At 44.5% G+C, this 22,043-nt stretch overlaps 1 protein-coding gene across 2 annotated transcripts in view; it reads left to right on the top strand.

Moving 5' to 3' along the window:
* The window catches only part of FBP1 (fructose-bisphosphatase 1), a 33,226-nt gene extending 22,492 nt beyond the window's left edge, over positions 1-10,734 (top strand). The window contains exons 4-7 of one of the 2 annotated variants that reach the window (XM_004381323.2): positions 2,831-2,971; positions 6,378-6,515; positions 8,175-8,294; positions 10,172-10,734. In XM_004381323.2, the coding sequence (XP_004381380.1) occupies positions 2,831-2,971; positions 6,378-6,515; positions 8,175-8,294; positions 10,172-10,363 (591 nt within the window). In that variant the 3' untranslated portion in view covers positions 10,364-10,734. The remainder of the gene's footprint in view (positions 1-2,830; positions 2,972-6,377; positions 6,516-8,174; positions 8,295-10,171) is intronic. The other variant, XM_023735816.1, reaches the window with a different exon arrangement.
* The last annotated feature ends 11,309 nt before the right edge of the window (positions 10,735-22,043 follow it).

Here is a 22,043-nt window from a genome sequence, read left to right as displayed (position 1 = left end):
AAACCAATTTCTGCAGCAGGTGGTGGAGCCCTGGTGGCACAGTGGTTAACAGCCCAGCTGTTAACCAAAAGGTTGGCAGTTTGAATCCACCAGCCACTCCTTGGAAACCCTATGGGGCAGTTCTACTCTGTCCTATAGATTGTTATGCGTCAGAACCGACTTGACAGCAGTGGTTTTTTTGTTTTTTTTTTTCCAATGGGTTTCACAGCAGGTAATGGCCTCAGATAGGTAGAGAAAGGGAGGGTCCAGACAGTTCCTATTTTTGCCAAGTACTTTATGTCCACTGATACATGCCTAGGCATCTGAATGAGAATGGAATGGGTTTCCTTGGAGGAAAGGGCATTGCTGGGGATTTGGAGGAGGGAATTCATGCTTTAGAAAGGACGTCAGGCTGGAAAACGAACCCCACGATTCAATGAAATTATTTTCTTTCTTCTGAGTATGTGGGTCATAGACAAGTGTTGCTGTGATTTCATGAAGGAAATTGGAATGTAAGATTGGTGACAAGGTTTCAGGGAAAGGTTATTCATTCTCGCAACTTCGCCGCAGGCAAGCATGGATGGTTCTGCGCCAAGCCCGTCTCTGGGGGACTTCTCTTGGTGGAGAACTGCTTACTCGAAGCCTCTAGTGGGAGGAGAGGAGAGTGAGAGGCCTTCCTTCAAAGCAAGTAACTGGCTTTGAAGGAAGCTGGTGATTGGTAAAATCACCCTCTAACAGGTGTCCATTTGACAAACGTGCATTGGCAAAATTTGGAGTTTGGAAAAAAAACTCAAAAATGTGATCTTATGTTTAGTCTGTGTTTAGCTGCACTGTACTATCCTGTGAATGCAAACCAAACCAAACCAACTCTACCTAACCAACTAACCAACCAATCAGATGAAAATAATTTACTAAACAGGAAGTGTGGCGATGGTGGCACAAAAGGAGGGAGATGGTTTTTGTGATTCTTCCTTTCAGGTGAGTAGTTCTCAGACTTCAGTGTAAGACTCACTGTGCTATGTGGTAAAATGCAGATTCCCAGGATGCACCGTTAGAGATTCTGCCTTAATACATCTGGGGTGTGGCCCCAGAATCTGCGTTTTTAATAAATAACCCAGGTGATTCTAGTGCAGATGGTCTAGGGGTGACACTTTCAAAAGTTGTAGGAAGCAGTTACCTGGAATGTTTCTGCTGGGAGGACCTCCATCCTCAGCTTCATCATATAGATGTCCTTACTTACTCTACCACCACCCACCTGTCAGTTTGTCATACTGCAGTGGCTTTCTGTGTTGTTGGGATGCTGAAAGCACTGCCACTGGTATGTCAAACGCCAGCAGGGTCATCCGTGGTGGACAGGTTTCGGCAGAGCTTCCAGACAAAGACAGACTAGGAAGAAAGGCCTGCTGATCTGCTTCTGAAAATTAGCCAACGAAAACCCCATGGATTACAACAGAATATAGTCTGATATAGTGCTGGAAGAGGAGCCTCCGGCATTGGAAGGCACCACACAACAGCTGCAATAACGGAACTCAAACATACCAGGGATCATGAAGATGGTGCAGGACCAGGTAACGTTTTGTTTAGTTGTACAAAATGCCACCATGACTTGGAGCCGACTCCATGGCAACTCACAAGAACTTACTCTTCAGCTGCTGGGATCTCTGACTGGAAAAGGAATGAACGAAATGTAGGAGAAATTAACTATCTTCATTTATGCTTAATTTCAAGCAGAGAGTAATCAAGCTGAAAGAATTGTTTGAGGGCTGTTTTGAAGACTATTAGGAAAGAAGACAATTATCAGTAAGCAATTATTGAGTAGCAGCCATGTCCTTCAGATGGTCCCTTTGCTAGTATCAGACAAGCTTTGGGTCACTTGATCCCATAAGCTGTAAAATTAATTTAGTAGGCTGAAACCAGCTTTCTTTCTTTAATGAAAAGAAAAGATTAGAATGCATCACAGGTTCTGTGTGTAAATATTGTTTCGTTAATTTTTTTGTCATTGTGCGTGTATTTGTATTAGTACTGGTTTACAGTGTAAAATCTATTTCTTACTGTGGGTCATGATGAAAAATTTGAAAGCAATTGCCCTAGCTTGTAACACTTCTGGGGAGATAGTCTAAGTTCCTGAATTTCCGGAAATTTCTTTGACGTGTGAGTGATGTGGACCACACTTATCAGTGGGGTATGTGCTGCAATTGGCAAGAGCTCATGAAATCCGTTTCCTCACCAGACTAGCTGCCCTGCAGCCCCGTGTTAATTTGTTTAATTAAGGATGGAGTAGGCAGGTGAAAGACATTGATGCTTATAATAAGATAAAATTAGTGGGAGCCGGCAAGAGGGCCTGTTCCTTTTTGGAAATGATATTGGAGAAATAAGGGAATATCAAATTAGTAAAATTGGAGGAGGCCTCTGATTGGAAAGAAGGATCCAGATGCAGGAAATTCGCGGTCTGGTGGGAAGGCTGCTCTGGTAATATAATCAGGATATTACTGATGTGTAGAGTGAGGCCCCTCTGGGAAGATGCCTTATTTCATTAGAAGCCCAGACCCAGTTGTCTTTGAATCAGTTCCAACTCATGGCGACCCCATGTGTTGTAAAATAGAGCTGTGCTCCATAGGGTTTTCAAAGCTGTGACCTTTCGGAAGCAGATCACCAGGCCTTTCTTCTGAGGTGCCTCTGGGTGGGTTCAAACTGCCAGCCTTTCGGTTAGTAGTCAAGTGCTTAACCATCTGTGATACCCAAGGAACCACTTCATTAGAGGAGCACCTGAGTAACGCATACTGTTAACGGTTTAACTGGAAGAGAGTCCACAAAACACAACAACCAAAACATTTTTTTTCTCTTGCTCTAGACTTCAACGGGTGAGCCGTCTGAGAAGGACGCTCTGCAGCCAGGCCGGAATCTGGTGGCAGCCGGCTATGCCCTCTACGGAAGTGCCACTATGCTGGTACTTGCCATGGAGTGTGGTGTCAACTGCTTCATGCTGGATCCGGTGAGAGATCTTGGGGGAGGTTAGGTTCCTCGACTAGGGGCTGTAAGTAAGTGCGTGTGTGTTGGGGGTGGGCTAAGAGGTAGGGAATGAGGTCCATGGAGAGACAGAGTTGACGGGGTGGGGTGGGCTCGGGAGATGGAGGGACAATATATCCTTCATGAGAAGGTCATCAAGGTGAAAAAGACTATCTTTCTAGAGCACAAAAGGAAGTCTTTGTTCCAAGATGAATTCTTTAGAATGGACATTCATCAAGTGACTCAAATGCCCACAGAGGCCAGACAGGTCATACAAATGAGTGGCGTGTGCTGAGGAAGTCCAAGGGCCATGATGGGGACTGTGGAGAAGTTGGAGAGGGTCAGCAATCGTTACTGTTCAGAAACAGGAGCCCAGTATGACTGAGCCTTCCAATGTTCCAAGGAACACTGGATTTTAAAAAATGTAATATTTCTAGATTTGTAAAATACTTTACTAGCCTCAAACAGATACTCGTACGCCAGTGTTCATTGCAACACTGTTCACAGTAGCCAAAAGGTGGAAACAATCCAAGTGTCCATCAACAGATGAATGGATAAACAAAATGTGGTCTATCCATGCAATGGAATATTACTCAGCTATGAAGAGAGATGAACTCTTGATACATACTATGACATGAATGAACCTTGAAAACATTATGCTGAGTGAAATCAGTTAGACACAAAAGAGCAACCATTGTGTGATCCCACTTACATGAAATATCTAAAATAGGCAAATGCATACAGACAGGAAGTAGATTAATGGGAGGGGGAAGGAGGAGTTACTACTTAAGGGGCACTGAGTTTTTGTTAAGGGTGATGAACAAATTTGGAAACAGATAGTGGTGAAGGTTGTACCACATGATAATGTAATTAACATCCCTGAATTTTACATGTAAGAATTGTTGAAATGGAAAATGTTTTGTCATATGTATTTCTCCATAATAAAAATTTTAAAACAAAATAAGCCAACACTGGGCTAGCTCACTAGACTACATTTCAGGACCAGATGGGGACTGTGGGTTGTCCATTTGCCACCCTGGCCTTAGACTTCATCCGTTACCAGACTTTCTACCTTACTCATCAAGAGGTCGTTTTCCTGAGGTGAACAGGTGTCCCAACTGCACTGCTTCTTCAAAAAAGGGCCACCAAAATTATTAGGTGTCATGTACATGGACACAAACCTTCAGTTAGCCCATATAGCCTTGATAACATCAAACTCAAGGAAACACAACGAAGATCATTCCCTAGTCCCCCTTACAGAGAAAAGCCACCTTACCACAGAGAGGACCCCCAGAAGATTCCTTAGCAGTTTTAACTTGTGGATAATTCCTCCCATATGTATATTAATGCAAGTCATTTCTTTACTCAGAGAAATGACAGCTACAACAGAGCAGATAAAATGAGGGAAAAAATCTCTTTATTTGGTGCAACTTTGTGGCTTCTAAAACCCACCATTGAAACAGACCCAAAGGAATAATCTTCAACACCTCAGCATGTTGTTTATATGTTTGGTCCAGTGCTCCAAGGGGAAAAGATTTGGATGTATACACTCCTTTTAGTTTTAGAAATGTCGTTGTCTGACGTTAATGAAACCCTTTATTTATACAGTGTTTTTTGCGGGCAAACTGAACACAAGGTAGATGGTGAACTTGAATCCCCTGTGAGGAACAGGTTGCCCAGGTAGCATAAACCAGAGCACAGGCTACCGTTGTCCCCGTGCATGCTTACCTAATTGGACTTTCACCTCCTTGGAAGTGTGGGCGCTTAATAAATAAACAAGGGTAGGGAAATTGCACCAGTCAAAGCCCCCAAGTGAGGTGACCTCACAAAAAAAATTTGTGGCAGATCGAGGGCAAAGTTGAGTGTGAGTCCAGGGTGCCGTTCCTGAAATCACTGATGTTTGCGGATTTACTGAGTTGTCAGACGCTGACTGCAGCACCAGACATGCTTCTGGTGACTTCTCAGTTGCCGTTGAGTTGATGGCTGTGCAGAAAAAAATCAGTCTCTACTTGTTTCCAGATTGCAGACGCGTGTCTCTGGGAGTAAGTGTCTGTGTGTTTGATAGTCTTTTGTCCTCCTCAGACCTTGGGGCCACTAGCGTTCTAAAGATCAGTGCATGCCTGCTGTAACCATCCCCTGCTGGCTGCTCTCACTCTGGTTCAAACCATCCTCCTGGCTGATGCCTGTGGCCTCTGTACGGGGAGATGCTAAGTGCTTTCTCTTCATTGTGTCTTGCTGCAAGGATAGGCTGGGGGTTTCTGCTAAAACAACCGCAGTAGCTGTATTTGCAGGGCAGGCGTCCATGGGGTGTGGCTTCCTGGTCTCGGCATGCAGATGCGCAGGCATTTACAGCAAGATGCATGGAGATGCACGTGAGATGGCTCCGTTTCCTAAACTTTTTGTAAAGACATTTATTTATTTGTTTTGTTTTACTGATTATCAGGGAATATTCTACATATTTGTGGCCAAATTTTTGGAAATTACAAAACAGCAGTAAAGAAAGGAGAAGAATCAGTGGAGCAACTCCTCTCCCCAGACAGGCAGAGCCTCAGTCACCCTCTTATCAGCAGTACCTGGAGCCCCTAACAGTCCTGGGCCAGAGCAGTAGGAGTTATGTGACACTTACCCCCACAATTCAAATTTCCTCCAAAGTTCCCAAACCCCAAAGGCTTAGCCAGGTGGCATGTGGTGGGGGTGGGGCTGGGGGTTGGAGGCTGCAGAACACCAGCCTTTTTAGAGAAAGGCTGCACATCAGTGAGAGACAGCTCCTGAAGGTGTGTGTGCCAAGAAACAAAGCTCGGTGTTCTACTTTTCTCTGTAGCCATATACAAACGGCAAATTTTCATCCAGATAGAAGTAAGCGTAAAGCCAAGAGAAGCCCTGAGCACCGTGGTGTCACTCAGAGGCTGGGAGCCCCCGATGCTGTCTCTCCACACCCAGTCCCCTCTGCACCAGCTTCTTTTCTTATAAATGCATGCACATCTTGCTCACCTTCCTTATCCTCCCTCAGGCTGTGTGCTTGCTTGTTTGTCCGACATATTTTCACTCTAGTTTTGTATGGTTTCTTTCTTGTTTTACTGAAATCATTTGAGAACAAGGTCAAAGCCTCTTTTATCTGATGCCATCTTACAGAACCTGCTTGCCCACCTTTCTCTTCTTCCCTGCCTGGTTTCCTTTTTTCTCCTTCCCACCACTCCCTCTTCCCTCACCCCATTCACAACTCTTGGATAGGTTGGCAGGAGTCACCTGTGTCCCAGGGTGAGGACAAAGGCCAGGCACTGAGGCACAGGCCATGCCCCACCCCCACTCACCCCCCACACACCTCAAACAGACTCCACTACACCTGCCTGCTGAGAAGCCTCCTCGTCTACCTTTCCTTCCTTGTCTTCAAGGCCATCGGAGAGTTCATTTTGGTGGACAGGGATGTGCAGATCAAAAAGAAAGGGAACATCTACAGTCTCAATGAAGGCTATGCCAAGGACTTTGATCCTGCTGTCACGGAGTATATCCAAAGAAAGAAGTTCCCCCCAGTAAGTGGGGGTGGGGTAGGGGGTGGGAGGCTGGTCCTGTGGCAAGAAAAGGAGTCTCTAGACCACATTTGGGCTGAGTTATGTAGACATCTGCTGGCACATGATTCATGATTTGCCCTGTAGAAGAATGCCACAGGATGGATGTGGATGGATTTCCCATGTGTACTGACCCCATGATCTTTAGGAACTGGGAACTGGAATCCCTACATGGAGGTCACAATTGGAGTGTTGTTTTTGGGGCATTGGCACTTTCTCTCAACAAAAGAAAATCAAGATGATAAAGTCAACCAGATAGATGAGTTAGTGGCAAAAAAAAATTTTCATTTATGGGGTCCATGATCCCAGATGGTACAAAATGTGTTTCTCACACCCAGAGCAGTAGGCACCTGTCATGTGGCATCTGCCCCTCAGGGCAATCGTCCTATGATGTGTTGGAAATCCAGCCATCATCTCAAGGCTGAGAGTGTCCATCCTGATATCTCTAGACCAGGGGCCATTGACTCATGGCGACCCAGTGTGTGTCAGAATAGACCTGTGCTCCATAGTGCTATTGAAGGCTGCTTGTTTTCTGAAATGAAGCCCAGATGTGACTAGCATAGCATTCAGAACCTTTGGAACTGGCCCCTGGCTCTCCTTCCAGCTTTGTTATCTCCCCTTCCACTTTACCCTAGACCGCCACCCCATTCAATCCACCCTAGTACCCGCAGTCACTCCACCATGCCCAATGTGCAGAGTATATGCCTTTCTACGTGGCCAAGCCTTTGCTTGTGCTCGTCCCTCTCCCATGAAACACACACCCCTAGCCCTACCCAAACCGGTTGTTGTTGAGTGAACTTCAACTCATGGTGACTCCATGTGTGTCAGAATAGAACTGTGCTCCACAGGGTTTTCAGTGACTAATTTTTCAGAAGTAGATCACCAGGCTTTTCTTCTGAGGCACCCCTGGGTGGATTCAAACCTCCAAGTCTTTGGTTAGCAGCTGAGCATGTTAACTGTTTACACCACCCAGAAAGGGACAGTGGTGGTTCAATGGTAGAACTCTTGCCTTCCATGCAAGAGACCTGGGTTTGATTCCTGGCCAATGCACCTCATGCACAGCCTCCACCCATCTGTCAGTGGACGCTTGCATGTTGCTATGATGCTGAATAGGTTTCAGTGGAGCCGAAGGCTAGGGAGAATGGCCTGGCAATCTACTTCCAAAAAATCAGCCAGTTAAAACTCTAAGGATCGCAATGGTTCGATCCTGTTGTGCACGGAGTCTCCGTGAGTTGAGGGTTGACTCAGTGGCAGCTAACAACAACAACAGTCCACAACCAGTTTCCTCCCATGGTAAAATCCTTCCCAACCTTCAAGCTTCTGCTAAATGGCAGTTTTTGTGGTGCCTGCTCCACCCCCATAGATAGTATCAGCCACACCCTCCTCAGGACTTCTTGGGGGCACTTGGATATTACTGTCAGATGCGTAAGGGGTTGTCTCCAATATTCCATCTTCTGCTTCTTTGGAACAAGATTTTTATCACATTTCTTAGCACAGTCCCAAATACACACCCTGTAGGTGCTCAGTCAATGATTGTTGAATCAAATAAGCATAGGGGACCCAAACAGAACTCGTTTTCTTTCTTTTCGGCAACCCTGATTGTTGTTGGCCTTAACCTTGCAGGACAATTCGTCCCCCTACGGCGCCCGGTACGTGGGCTCCATGGTGGCTGATGTTCACCGCACGCTAGTGTATGGAGGAATCTTTCTGTACCCTGCCAACAAGAAGAGCCCCAAAGGAAAGGTAAGCATGTTTCCCCGAAAACTGGTTGAAAAGCAATGGATTTAATTTTCAGCCTGGAGGATTTGATTTAGGAGAAAAGGAAGTTAGAGTAGCTATTGAGCTCCACGGTAGGTTGCTAAGGATGCCTGTGGCATATTCTTTTCTAGATTAAAGGCTGTCCTTGCTAAAGGCAGGAGATGTCAACTAAAAATGGCCTCTCGAGAGCCCTTCCGTTGCTATGGCAAAAGATAATTAATGATGCCAGGAAGAGGACTCAGTGCTTCCAGTGGCTCCATGGTTTGGTTTGGGTAAAATGAATTCCACTCATACAATAAAATGAGACAGTCCAGTCTTACTACCAAGACAGCAAATCAAATATGTATTCCAAATAAAGGTTTCCTTTGATTGCTTTCAAAAGGCGTAAAGTAGAAATAACTAATGAGCTGACATTTGCTGTTTGGAAAATGACACCTTTCTAGGAAGGAAAGAATCTGTGAGCTTTTAGGTAAAGCTGTCATCTCTGGCTACGCTGGCCTAATGCTCATGGCGCTCCCAGCGAGCAATAACATGGGCTGTGCTTTCTTATCATGGCTAAGAGTTACCCCACTTCTCTTCTACACAGGTGACAGAGTGCTTGCTTCCAAAGTACGGCCCTCTTTATTTTTCCCAGTAGACAGATTGTCTTTTTTTTAAAATGTGAGAGACAGAAAAAGAACAGTAAATCCCCTTACCAGCCCGAGTTGCTCTCAAGTCAGCTCCGATTCATGGCAACCCCACATGTGCCAGAGTAGAACTGCTCCATAGAGTTTTCAATGGCTGATTTTTTGGAAGTAGATCACCAGGACTTTCTTCTGAAGCATCTCTGGGTGGACTCAGAGTTCCAGTCTTTTGGTTAGCAGCCGAGCACATTAACCTTTGGTGCTACCCACCCACTAAAACTCACTTCCGTCGAGTGGATTCTGACTCATAGCAACCCTACAGGACAGAGTAGAACTGCCTTCATAGGGTTTCCAAGGCCGTAAATCTTTACGGAAGCAGACTGCCATGTCTGTCTCTCGCAGAGCAGCTGGTGGGTTTGAACGACCAACGTTTCAGTTAGCGGCCAAGCATTTTAACCACTGCGCCACCGAGGCTCCACATTGACACCATCCAGGGACTCCAAATCCCTTTTAGTTAGAAATATCACTTGCATTTAGCCACCTCAGGCATCTCAACCTATGTGATTATCTGCTTTACAGTACTTTTCTCTGAGGCCTCAAAAAACTGTTCCTTGACACCAATATCAAAGTGCCTTCTTTTTCGATTCTGCAAATCTGGCCATCACACCTGTATGGAACCGGAGTCAGGAAGCACATGTAGAAAGCCCTCCACTCGGTAGGCAGACTGCATGGAAATGCATACGATCAAGAAGTTAATATTTAAAAGTAAATGCCAAGATGTGTAATATGCTAAATCCCAACCCTCAAGCTTTAGGAAATTTGTAAAAGGAACGTGTACAGAGTTGCAAACAATATCATACTGTTCGGAGGAGCCACTCTGCTTTCCAGATGTTTGCAGCCAGATGCCACCATGGATTCTTTATGCTTTTAGAATAGGCAACGCTCCATGCAAAACACGAGAATCACTCATTAAGTCCAGTTTCTGGGCTATAAAGAGAAGGGAACCATCGGTTCTGCCAAAATGTCTTGTGGTCTCTAAGTCCCGGTGGTGGGTCTCACATGTGCATCAGGTGATCTCCTGCTGGCTCTGGCTGGTTGAGTATTAGATTAACCCTTTGGTCTCTAGTGTAATCTTGAGGGGCACTTTTGCGAGCTGTGCACTATTTTGCTACAAACAAGTCCCCTCTCTGTGTAATACCTGCTGGGATGTGGACGCTGCTCTCTGGTCTTGTTTTGCAGCTGAGACTGCTGTATGAGTGTAACCCAATGGCCTACATCATGGAGAAGGCAGGAGGATTGGCCACCACCGGGAAGGAAGCCATATTGGACATCGTTCCCACTGACATCCACCAGAGGGCGCCAGTCATTTTGGGTTCCCCTGATGACGTGACGGAGTTCCTGGAGATATATGGGAAACACGCTGCCAGATGAAGCGCTGGCTTTGCCCACACTGAACAGAATTCCCTTTTATCTGGACCAAAGCTCACGCCGCACTACCCCATCCTGACCGGGCATCATACATTCCCAGACGGCAGAAATGAGAAGCATGAGTATTTTTTACCATGATGACAAAATGCTGTGTAATGCCTGGTGCTGCCAAATCAAAATGCTATCACGATAATGCCGCTGACAGTCAAGATATATTTTGAGGAGGTGGGAGGGAAATAAACATATTCTTCCTTTTTAAAAAAGGGGTTTTCAATTGCCTTGTTTCAAGTGATAATAATAATAGCTAATGCATGTAACATTACATAACTCACGTCATCTTCACAACAACCTTATGAATTAGGTGCTAGTATCAACCCATTTTATAGGTGAGGAAACGGAGGACAGAGAGATGAAGTATTCTGTCCAGGAAGTAATTTGCCCAGTAAGCAGTGAAGCTGGGCTATGAACTGAGTCCGCCTGGCCACTCAACTCTAGTTACATCTCTCTTCTTACGTGCTGATCCATTGCAGGTCTGGGTCTGCAGAACTAAACTGAACAAGTGGCCTTTTAGAAAGGGCAGAGTTAATACGTGAATGGGTATGAATCTGGGGTACACCTGGGCATGACCTCTTGGCTTCCCATGTTGTTGTTGGGTGCTGGCAAGTGGATTCCAACTCATAGCAACCTCATCTGGCTTCTCATACATGCATGTCACTACCTGAGTCCCAAAGAAAAGTTTACATTATTACCCAATGGTGACTTATCTATAAAAACATAACGCTTTACTGAACTAACAAGCCTAATAATTCCTCGGGCCTATATTACTATAAAGAAAAGGGTTCATCATAATAACAAGATTTAAGGAGATGAAATTTGTTGCAAGCAAGCATGTTTCTCACTAAGCTCTCGATATAAACAATTTCTCCCTTAGCTAACCATGTTTCTTTCTGGGCTAGGATTCCAAGATTGTGGCAAGCCACGTCAGGTGTTAAGAAATACCTGTGGTCTTTCTTGAGCTCCAGATTTTAAAAAGATGTATTTGTTCACTTGTGAACTTAAAACAGATGTCTGTTTAAATCTTGATTATTTCCATATCAAAAAAGCAAACCAAACCAGTTACCATCAAGACGACTCTGATTCATGGCAACCCCATGTGTTTCAGAGTAGAATAGGATTTTCAATGGCTGTGACCTTTCAGAAGTGGATCACCAGGACTTTCTTTTGAGGAGCCTCTGGGTGGACTCAAACTTCCAACCTTCCTGAATACAATCAAACATTTTGAGGGACAGAGTAGCAGGGCTAGGGGTCTGGGGACCATGCTTTCAGGGGACATCAATGTCAATTGGATAATAAATCTCATTAAGAAAATGTTCTGCATCCTACTTTGGTGAGTGGCGTCTAGGGTCTTAAAAGCTTGCAAGCAGCCATCTAAGATGCATCAATTGGTCCCAACCACCTGGAGTAAAGGAGAATGAAGATCACCAAAGACACAAGGAAAGTATTAGCCCAGGAGACAGAAAGGACCACATAAACCAGAGACTTCATCAGCCTGAGACCAGAAGAATTAGATGGTGCCCGGCTACCACCAATGACTGCCCGGACAGGGAATACAACAGAGAGACCCTGATGGAGCAGGAGAAAGGTGGGGTGCAGAACTCAAATTCTAGTAAGAAGACCAGATTTAATGGTCTGGCTGAGACTGGAGGAACCCTGGAGAGCATGGCCCCTGGATTCTCTATCAGCCCAGAACTAAAACAATTTCCGAGGCCCACTCTTCAGATGGGGATTGGACTGGAGGATGGGACATAAAGTGATACTCGTGAGGAGTGTGCCTCTTAGCTCAAGTAGATACAAGAGACTAAACGGGCAGCTTCTGTCCGGAGGTGAGATGGGAAGGCAGAGAGGGTTAGGAGCTGGTTGAATGGACATGGGGAATCGGGTGGAAAGGAGGAGTGTGCTGTCACAGTATGGGGAGAGCAATTAGAGTCACATAACAGTGTATACATAAATATTTGTATGGGAAAAAAATGTTCTGGAATTAGATAGGGGTGGTGGTTGCACAACCTTGCAAATATGTTAAAAATCACTGAATTGTGTACTTAAAATGATCAATTTTATATGGTATGTGAAACATATCTCAATAAAGCTGCTTTTTTTTCTTTAAAAAAAAACCCTCCAACCTTTCAGTTAGTAGCCCAGTTTGTTAATCGTTTGCATTACCCAAGGACTCCTCACTCTAAACGTTCCCCATTAATTCCACATTTTTCTGCAAGGAATCTGAGTTTGTTCTTAAGCATTAGATCTGCTTTTGTCTACTGACTGGACCCAAAGCCACCTCACAAAGCACCTTTTGATTTTTAACCTTCTTGTAACTCTATTTATTGGCCTTTGGCTCTGAAAGCTCAGAGGAGATACGAGGGCTAGGAGCCATTTTCTGTTATTAAGAAAACTGTATGTATGGAAAAGGATACACTTCCCCTTCCCTCTCCCCCTGAGCGCCATGATAAAACCAAGCAAAATAACAGAAGGACCCTTTCCCTGCTTTTGTATGTTCCACGTGGTGTCTTTCGTTGAATTATCAGTTTTAACCGTTTTCCACTGATATTTGTTAGCAGTCTACTGCTGAAGTAGCCAATCTTTCTTTGAGAAAGACAGATGCAGACAGACATAGAGAAACAGCGGCACAAACTGATTCTCCTTTGATGACTCTTAGAATCTCAAAATTGGATTTGACCTTGGAGCTCCTTGGATGCCACCGCTTGACAGATGGGGGTGAAGGGATCACATTCGCTAAGACGTGTATAGCGACACGGCTGGAGCTTGAGTCTGCTGGTCTCAGGCTCCACAAGGTCATTCTGTCTCTAAAATGGAAGATTCTTCTTTCTCCTAATTAAAACAGGTAATGTTTCGTTTGCAAAGAAAAACACCCCTCTAACCACTCAAGTATTCAACTTCTTAAAAAAACAAACAAATGTGTTGCCTTCAGTCGATTTTGATTCATGGCAATCCCATGTGTTACAGAGTAGAACAGAGCTCCATAGGGTTTTCTTGGCTGCAATCTTCATGGAAGTAGATCACCAGGCCTTTCTTCTGTGGTGCCACTGGGTGGGTTCAGACCAACAACCTGTTGGTTAGTACCTGTTGTTGTAGAGTGGATTCCGACTCCTAGTGATCCTATAGGACAGAGTGGAACTGCCCCATATGGTTTCCAAGGTTGTAATCTTTACGGAAGCAGACGGCCGCATCTTTCTCCTGCAAAGCAGTTGGTGGGTTCGAATGCCGACCTTTCAGTTAGCAACAGAGCGCTTTAACCACTGTGCCACCAGGACTCCTTTTATGGGTTAGTAGCCGAGTGCAAAGTATTTGCACCACCCAGGGACTTATTTGGCTGCTAGGGATTTTCTATTGAGTTCCTCAGTAACCGCCTTAGCAGGATTTGTAAAGAGCCCCCAGTGCCTCTTGTTTTCCTGCTCAGGTCTGATTTTTGCCCTTAGAGGTTCCAGAGCCATACCCCCACCCTCCAATTAAAACCATGGTTGGACAACATTCTAAATGTCCATCAACAGATGAATGGATAAACAAAATGTGGTACATACATATAATGGAATAACTACTCAACGATGAAGAGAAATGAAGTTCTGATAACATGCTACCACATGGAGGAAGCTTCGAAACATGTTAAGTGAAGTAAGTTAGTCACAAAAGGACAAATATTGTATGATCCCACTTATATGAAACGTCTAGAACAGACAGATGTATAAAGTTTATAAGTTTCCCAGGGGCTGGGCTGAGAGAGCAAGAGGGACTCATTGTTCAGGGACACTGAGGTTCTGTTAAGGGTGATGGAAAAAACTGGAAATGGATAATGTGATGGTTAAACAACATGATGAAAACAATTAATGTCACTGAATTGTACGTGTAAAAATGTTTAAATGGCAAATGTTTTGTTACATATATATTTACCACAATTAAAAAACCAACAAACAAACTTGGCCTTAAGCCTAAATTCCAAATGCTCTAAAACAAATCAGCAGAGGAGTTTCTCCACAATGACATAGTTAACTGCTTGGTGTCCTTTGCCAAAGACTAAGAAATCATTCTTCCAGTTTGACCAAGAGACCTGTCTGCATTGGTTGTGCCCCTAGAGGGCAGGTTTAGACCTGGCTTATGCCATTGGACATTTGATGGAACACCAAATGGCCAGGGTGGGGTAGACGCTCCCCTTGCACACCATTGGTTCCCAAAGTCCCCAGAGTCACTCTGGCCTCGCCACAAGCTCCAGATCTGGGAATAATTTAAAGATGTCTGCAGGAGGGTGAATGGTGGTACTCAAAAAGATATGCCCATGTTCAAAACCCTGAAACTGTAAATGTGACCTGATTTGGAAAAAGGGTCTTTGTAGATGTAACTATATGAAGGATCTTGAGATCATCCTGGATTACCCAAAACACCAAACCCCTTGCTGTCGAGTCAATTCTGACTCAAAGAGACCATATAGTACAGTGTAGAACTGCCCCATAGGGTTTCCAAGGAGCAACTGGTAGATTTGAACTGCCGATCATTTGGTTAGCAGCCAAACAATTAACCACTGTGCCACCAGGGCCCCCAAATTCAATGACCAATGTCCGAAGAGACACAGAGGGAGACACACACACAGAAGAGAAGGCTATGTGAAGACGGAAGCAGGGGTTGGGGTGATGAGGCCACAAGCCAAGGAACGCCAAGAGCCAGCAGAGCCTGGAAGAGGCAAGGAAGGATTCTCCCCTAGAGCCTCCAGAGGGAGCGCAGCCTGGTTGACACCTTGATTTCAGACTTCTGGCCTCCAGAACTGAGAGGGAATAAATTTCTGTTGTTTTAAGCCCCTCAATTTGTGGTAATTTGCTCCATGGGAAACAAATAAAATTCCTTTCCTGAAACAGTGGTTTTGTGTATATTTTCTAATCATACAGAGTCCTTGGGTGGTGCAAAAAAAAAAAAAAGCAAATCCTCAGGCCCTACTCCAGACTTACAGACTCAGAAACTCTGGGGTTGGAGCCTAGCGATCTGTGTTGTAACCGCTCCTTCAACTGATTTTGATGCACACCAAAATGTGGGAACCATTGCATTCAAGCATTCATGGGGAAGAATTATAGGCTATAGTCATAGGCAGAAGTAGAGAGCCAGTAAATTAAAGGGAAAAAGCAGGGTACTCTACAGAGAACTTGGGTCAGAGGTGGGAAGAATAGAGGTTAATGAGCTCACCTGCTAACCTTAAGTTTGAAGGTTTGAATCCACCCAGAGGCACCTCAGAAGAAAGGCCTGGCAATCTAACTTCCAAAAACTCAGCCACTGAAAATCCTATGAAGCACAGTTCTACTCTGACATACATGGGGTTGCCATGAGCTCGAGTCAACTAGATGGCAACTGGGTTTTTTTGTTTTTGTTTTTTCTAAATCATATACCTCAACAGAGCCTGGGGAATCTCTCTTCCTTCCCTCTGACCATTCCCATCAAAAAGGAGCCGGGCATGCGCAGGCTGTTGACTACACGATTCTGGGAATTTGAGGGGTTAAACTCAAAGTGACTCTGCCCTTTCTGTGAGATACTACCTTTGGTTTCCCTGAAGTACTGAGGTTCTGCTACTGTGCAGGTGCTCCCCATGACTTCTACAGCCTGGGTGGATCAGGGTGAAGGTGGTGGTGAATCCTGGCTGGGAAAGCTGCGAATCCCGGCAAGCTGCAGAGAAGGCATTGGGGCAACAGCAACTGACTTTGCAATGCCTTACAGTGGGGGCAGGTTGAGTCCTACGACCTCTGCCACTTACCACCTATGTGAACTTAGTGGAGACCAGCTAAATGCTCTCAAACTGTTCTCTCTTCCTGGACTCACAGGAAGACTACATTTCCCAGCATCCATTGCATTAAACCCCACTGCCATTGAATTAATTCCAACTCATAGCCACCCCACAGGGTTTCCAAGGCTGTAAACCTACACTGAAGTGGACTGCCACATCTTTCTCCCACGGAGATGCTGGTGGTTTCAAAACACTGACCTTTCTGTAAACAGTCCAGCATTTTAACCACTGCACCACCTGCTGCAAAAGACCTCTTTAAAGTGTTAAAAAGCAAAGATGTCACTTTAAGGACCCAAGCTATGGTGTTTTCAGTCGTCTCATATACATGTGACAGCTGGACAAACAATAAGGAAGACCAAAAAAGAACTGACGCCTTTGAATTATGGTGTTGGCAAAGAATACTGAATACACCAGGGACTGCCAGAAGAACAAACAAATCTGTCTTGGAAGAAGTACAGCCAGAATGCACCTTAGAAGCAAGGATGGTGAGACTTCATCTCACGCACTTTGGACATATAATCAGGAGGGACCAGTCCCTGGAGAAGGACATCATGCTTGGTAAAGGGGAGGGTCAGCGAAAAAGAGGAAGACCCTCAATGAGATGGACTGACACAGTGGCTGCAACGATGGGCTCAAGCATAACAAGGATTGTGAGGATGGCGCAGGACTGGGCAGTGTTTCGTTCTGTTGTACACGGGGTCGCTATGAGTCAGAACCGACTCGGCAGCACCTTAAAACAACTGGCATTGAGGCAGGCGAAGGCCATGTGACTGGGTTTTGGCCAGTGGAATGGGGATAGACCACCGATGCACAATCTCCCATCCTCTCTCTGCCCTCCCATGTCAACCTCTGAGACCTCGTGTGTGTGTTTTTGTTTGTTTGGTATTTTTTAAAAGATGTTAGTGGGGTTTTAATCACCTTTTCTTTTAAGGCAGACAGTTGAAAGATAAAATATTTACCACTTTTAAATTCTATGTCTAAATTTACAAGATATATGTGAGAGAGAGACCAGATAAGATTCTGAAAAGAAATAAACTTCCACTGCTATAATCAGACAGAGCCCTGGTGGCGCAGTGGTTAAAGCAATCGGCTGCTAACTGAAAGTCGGCGGTTCAAAAGCACCCGCAGCTCTACAGGAGAAAGATATGGCAGTCTGCTTCTGTAGAGATTTGCAGCCTTGGAAACCCTATGGGGTCGCTAAGTTGGAATTGACTTGACGGCAGTGGGTTTGGTTTTGGTTATAATCAAATATGGAGCCCTGGTGGTGCAGTGGTTAATGCTAACCAGAAGGTTGGCATTATAAATCCTCCAGCTGCTCCTTGGAAACCCTAAGGGGCACTTCTACTCTGTCCTATAGGTTCACTATGAGTCGAAATCGACTCCACAGCGACGAGACTTCTTTTTTTTTTTAATCCCCTTAACAAGATGGTTCCAGAGGAGATGCTGCTAACTGCAGCCCATTGAGCCTTCCTGTCATATTGGGCAACCTGTGGGGATCTCCTGGGTCTTGGTTTACTCATCTGTAAAAGGAAGTGGCAGAACTTCATGAGCTCAAATGTCTCATAAAAATTTTAAAAGTTTATGATTCTAAAGGGGTGTATGATTACAGTTTTATCACCTCAAGAAGGACACAAATGAAGAGCACATACAGTGTGGTCTGGGAGAGTTCCCAGCACACAGCTTCCAAGTCTCAAAAAGGAGCACTACGGTCGCACATGCTTCCATGTCTGTCACCAACTGGAGAGGCCCCGAAGCCTCGTGCTTTAAATGGCAGTGTCACAACATGGCAGGAGCCTGCATGTCCTAGCCCCTGCCCTGTCTGCATCAGACTGTGATATGAAGGAGAAATAAACCTTTGTTGTACAAAGCTACTGGGATTTGGAGCTGACTCATTGCTACAAATCCCAGTAGCTTTGCACAACAAAGGTTTATTTCTACTGGGATTTGCGGCTTATGCATTACTACAAATCCCAGTAGCTTTGGGGGCTTACTCATTACTACAGAAGCCCTGGTGGTGCAGTGGTTAAGCACTTAGCCACCGAAAGGTCGGTGGTTCGAACCCACCAGCCTCTCCACAGGAGAAAGATGTGGTAGTCTGCTTCTGTAAAGATTGAAGCCTTGGAAACCCTGTGGGGCAGTTCCACTCTGTCCTATAAGGTCACTCTGAATCGGAATCGAGTTGACAGCAGTGAGTTTGCTGTTGTTGTTTTTTTTTTTGGGGGGGGGTTTCATTGCTATAACATAACCTAGGCTATCCTGACTAAGGATAAGCTTGGAGAAGTTATTTAACCTCTCTGGGCCTCAGTTTCTTCATTTGCAAAATTTTAATTGTAATATCTACTTGTTGCAGCCAAGGCCATTTTCACTGTAAGTAACAGAAATTCACTCATTCTGGCTAAATCAGAAAGGGAATTTGTCGGAAAGATGCAGGGGAATCTCTTGAAACCCAGCACCTATGGCAGAAGACAGTTTACCTAGCCCTGAGACTACATCCCTAGTCAGTCCATCATTATCATCAATTCACTAGAGTCTCTCTGTCTCTCAAACCAAGTTCCCCGGAGGGAATATCTGTTTGTATCATCTTGTATCAAGTGTCTACCCCTGGTCCAATCAGCTGCAGCCAGGAACCAGACTCCCATGAGACATAGGTGGTGGCCTTGGATCTTCCTCCTATGGGCAGGCTGAACTGTTGTTCCAAATGGGGGTCATGGGCTGAGTCGACACCCCAGAAATGTCTGCCTTGCTGCACACAGAGATGTTGAGATTACATGAAAAAACACGTTGGGATCACATAAGAGGATTATGTAAAGGATCTGAGCAGAGTTTTGCTAACAAAGAATGGTCCCTTAGTTTATATTCTAGAATCACATTCTAGATTGTAGTCTTTGCTGGAGGGCCCTGACCCATGAGCAAACCACCTTAACTCTTCAGAGGATCTGTTTGTCCTTGTCTACTGAGACTGGGGCCTTTGCACATTCTCACTATGCAGAGCAAGGCCATACACAGCTCTGTGGTCACCCATGACTCAGTGGCACTGAAATAGACATTAGAGGGATGCTGTCCCCCTCCCATCCCCTGGGCTTTAGCCACCCCTGCTCTGTAAGTCTCCACCCTGCTGTGTGCCTTACAAGAACTTTGGCATTTGCTGAAAGGTCACCAGCTGCAATTTCAGACCATGTGGGTAACTTGAACTTCCAGCATCTAAATGTAGCTGCAGATCGGCTACAATTGTCGCGCTTGTTGTCAGCCTGTGCTCAAAGGTGGCAGGGATAGCAAACCTCTCTCCAGCCCCTTTACGGGAAGTTGACTGCTTATAAATGACACCAGCCAACACGTCCTCCTTCTGTTCCCCAGACTGTCCAGTCTTCCGCTCATTCTTAACATCCTCAGTTTGTCCCGCTGCCTGGGCCAAAGCACTGGTTTCTGCTTCTGTTCTCATTTCCATCTACTGTGAACAGATACTTTTGTGAAATAGAATAAGAAGAATCACTGGAAAATGAAATTAAACACACACGCAAACAAGTTACCTACAAAATACAAGCCCCAATTTTTTAGTGTTAGATTGTAATTTTGTTTCCATTAAAATGATATGTTATTCTTAAATTTCAATAAAAATAATCAGAACACATCTAACAAGTGAAAATTGCTATAAAACAAACCTGTTGCCATCAAGTCAATTCTGACTGCTGGCCACCCCATGTGTGAAAGAGTAGAGCTGCCCCATAGGGTTTTCTTGGCTGTAAATTTTATGAAAGCAGATCACCAGGCCTTTCTTCTGTGGCACTGCTGGGTGGGTTCAAATTGCCAGCCTTTAAGTTAGTAGTCAAGCACAGACCATTTGTGCCACCTAGGAAAACTGGTACAGAAATTTCTAAATACCCTTAATTTCCTTCTTTCTTTTTTTAGAAATATCCTTAATTTCTGTACTTACCTCGTCATGGAGTAATGCCAGTTTGTGGCTTGTCCATGATCCACTTTGAATGCTTTTTATAAGTAAAAAAATTTTTTTCTTTTAATTCACAGTTCTGTTAATATTAACACATGAATATATTTGAGTAACCATCACCACAATCAGGATACAGAATAATTCCATCATGCAGAAAACTTCCCCACTTCCAGCCCCTGGCAAGCATTGAGCTGTTCTCCATCGCTGTAGTTTTGTCTTTTTGAGAATATCCTTTAAATGGAATCACACAACATTCAGTCTTTTGAGACTGATTGCTTTCACTCAGCGTAATGCCTTTGAGATTCATCTGAGTAGCTGCATGTAACTGTAGTTCATTCCTTTTTATTGCTGAAGAGTATTCCATTGTACGGACGTACCACCGTTTATTTATCCATTCACTAGCTGAAGGGCGTTTGGGTTATTTCCAGTTTCTGACAATTATAAATAAAACCGCCGTAATATTTCTGTATGGGTTTTGATTGAATGTAAGTTTTCGTTAATTTAGAGTAGAAGTGACAGTCCACCTTGAGTGGGGTTGCTTTACACCATCATGCAAGAAACCCTCTCAATCAGATGACAAGGTTAGACCTAAAAGAAAACCTAGATGCCAATCAACCAGCCCACCCTTTACATCTTGCAGTCATTTACTGGCCCAAAGCTCCTAACATCCAGCCACTGCTCTTTCTACAATTATGTAAGAAAAATCATTGTTGGTCTCTCCATGTCAAAAACAAAACTTAGTTATTTATTAATGACCAAATGACAAGTCAGGGTCAAAGAAAGTTCCATTCCATCGTTCTCAAACTTCTCAGAAGCTCTCTGGAAAGAAAAAGAGAGTTTTCCTGTTTAGATCCTAATGATACCAAAATTTAAAATGCAGATACCTTCTGGCACAGTGGTTCCTCTTCTAAAGATATATCTTCTTAAAGCACTCACACAGGTACACACACAATATAAGGATGCTTTGTTATGGATTGAATTGTGTCTTCCAAAGATGTGTGTCAACATGGCTAGGCCATGATTCCCAGGATTGTGTGATTGCCTACCATTTTGTCAACTGATGGGATTTTCTGATGTGTTGTAAATCTTACCTCTATGATGTTAATGAGGTGGGATTAGCGGAAGTTATGTTAATGAGGCAGGACTCAATCTACCAGATGAGGTTGTGTCTTTTGAGATATAAACGAGAAAAGCGAGCAGAGACAGGGGGACCTCATACCACCAAGAAACAAGAGCCAGAACAGCACGTCCTTTGGACCTGGGGTCCCTGCACTGAGAAGTTCCTTGGCCAGGGAAGATTGATGACAAGGACCTTCCCCCAGAGCTGATAGAGACAGAAACCCTTCCCGTGGAGCTGGCACCCTAAATTCGGACTTCTAACCTCCTAGACTGTGAGAGAATAAACTTTTCTTTGCTAAAGCCATCCACTTGTGGTATTTCTGTTATAGCAGCACTAGATAACTAAGACATGCTTGTTGCAGCATTGTTTGAAGAGAGAAATTTTCCAAAATAATTTAAATGTCCACATATTAGAATATAGTAAAAGAATCCAGTAAGTCTCTGTGTTCTGACATGAATTTATTTCCAAGATATTTTGCTATTGCAGACACCTTGAATTGGTTGACCCAATACCAGTGCCCAACTCTTGCAGTAAGGGGTCACCATATGACGGGAATCTGGCCGATGCTATATTAGTGGAAATCTGCTGGAGGCAGGCTTCTGATGAACTTTTTGTTTCTTAATAAAAGGGAGCACTGGTGGCACAGTGGTTAAGAGCTTCAGCTGCTAACCAAGAGTTTGGCAGTTCGATCCACCAGTCACTCCTTAGAAACCCTATGGGGTAGTTCTGCTCTGTCCTATAGGGTCACTGAGTTGTAATCAACTCGAGGGCAACGGTTTTTTTT

This window comes from Trichechus manatus, unplaced genomic scaffold (assembly GCF_000243295.1).
Source record: "Trichechus manatus latirostris isolate Lorelei unplaced genomic scaffold, TriManLat1.0 scaffold00082, whole genome shotgun sequence".
Classification (NCBI taxonomy): domain Eukaryota; kingdom Metazoa; phylum Chordata; class Mammalia; order Sirenia; family Trichechidae; genus Trichechus; species Trichechus manatus.
The sequence above is the reverse complement of the archived record's forward strand: the minus strand, read 5'-3'. Positions and strand labels throughout refer to the sequence as shown.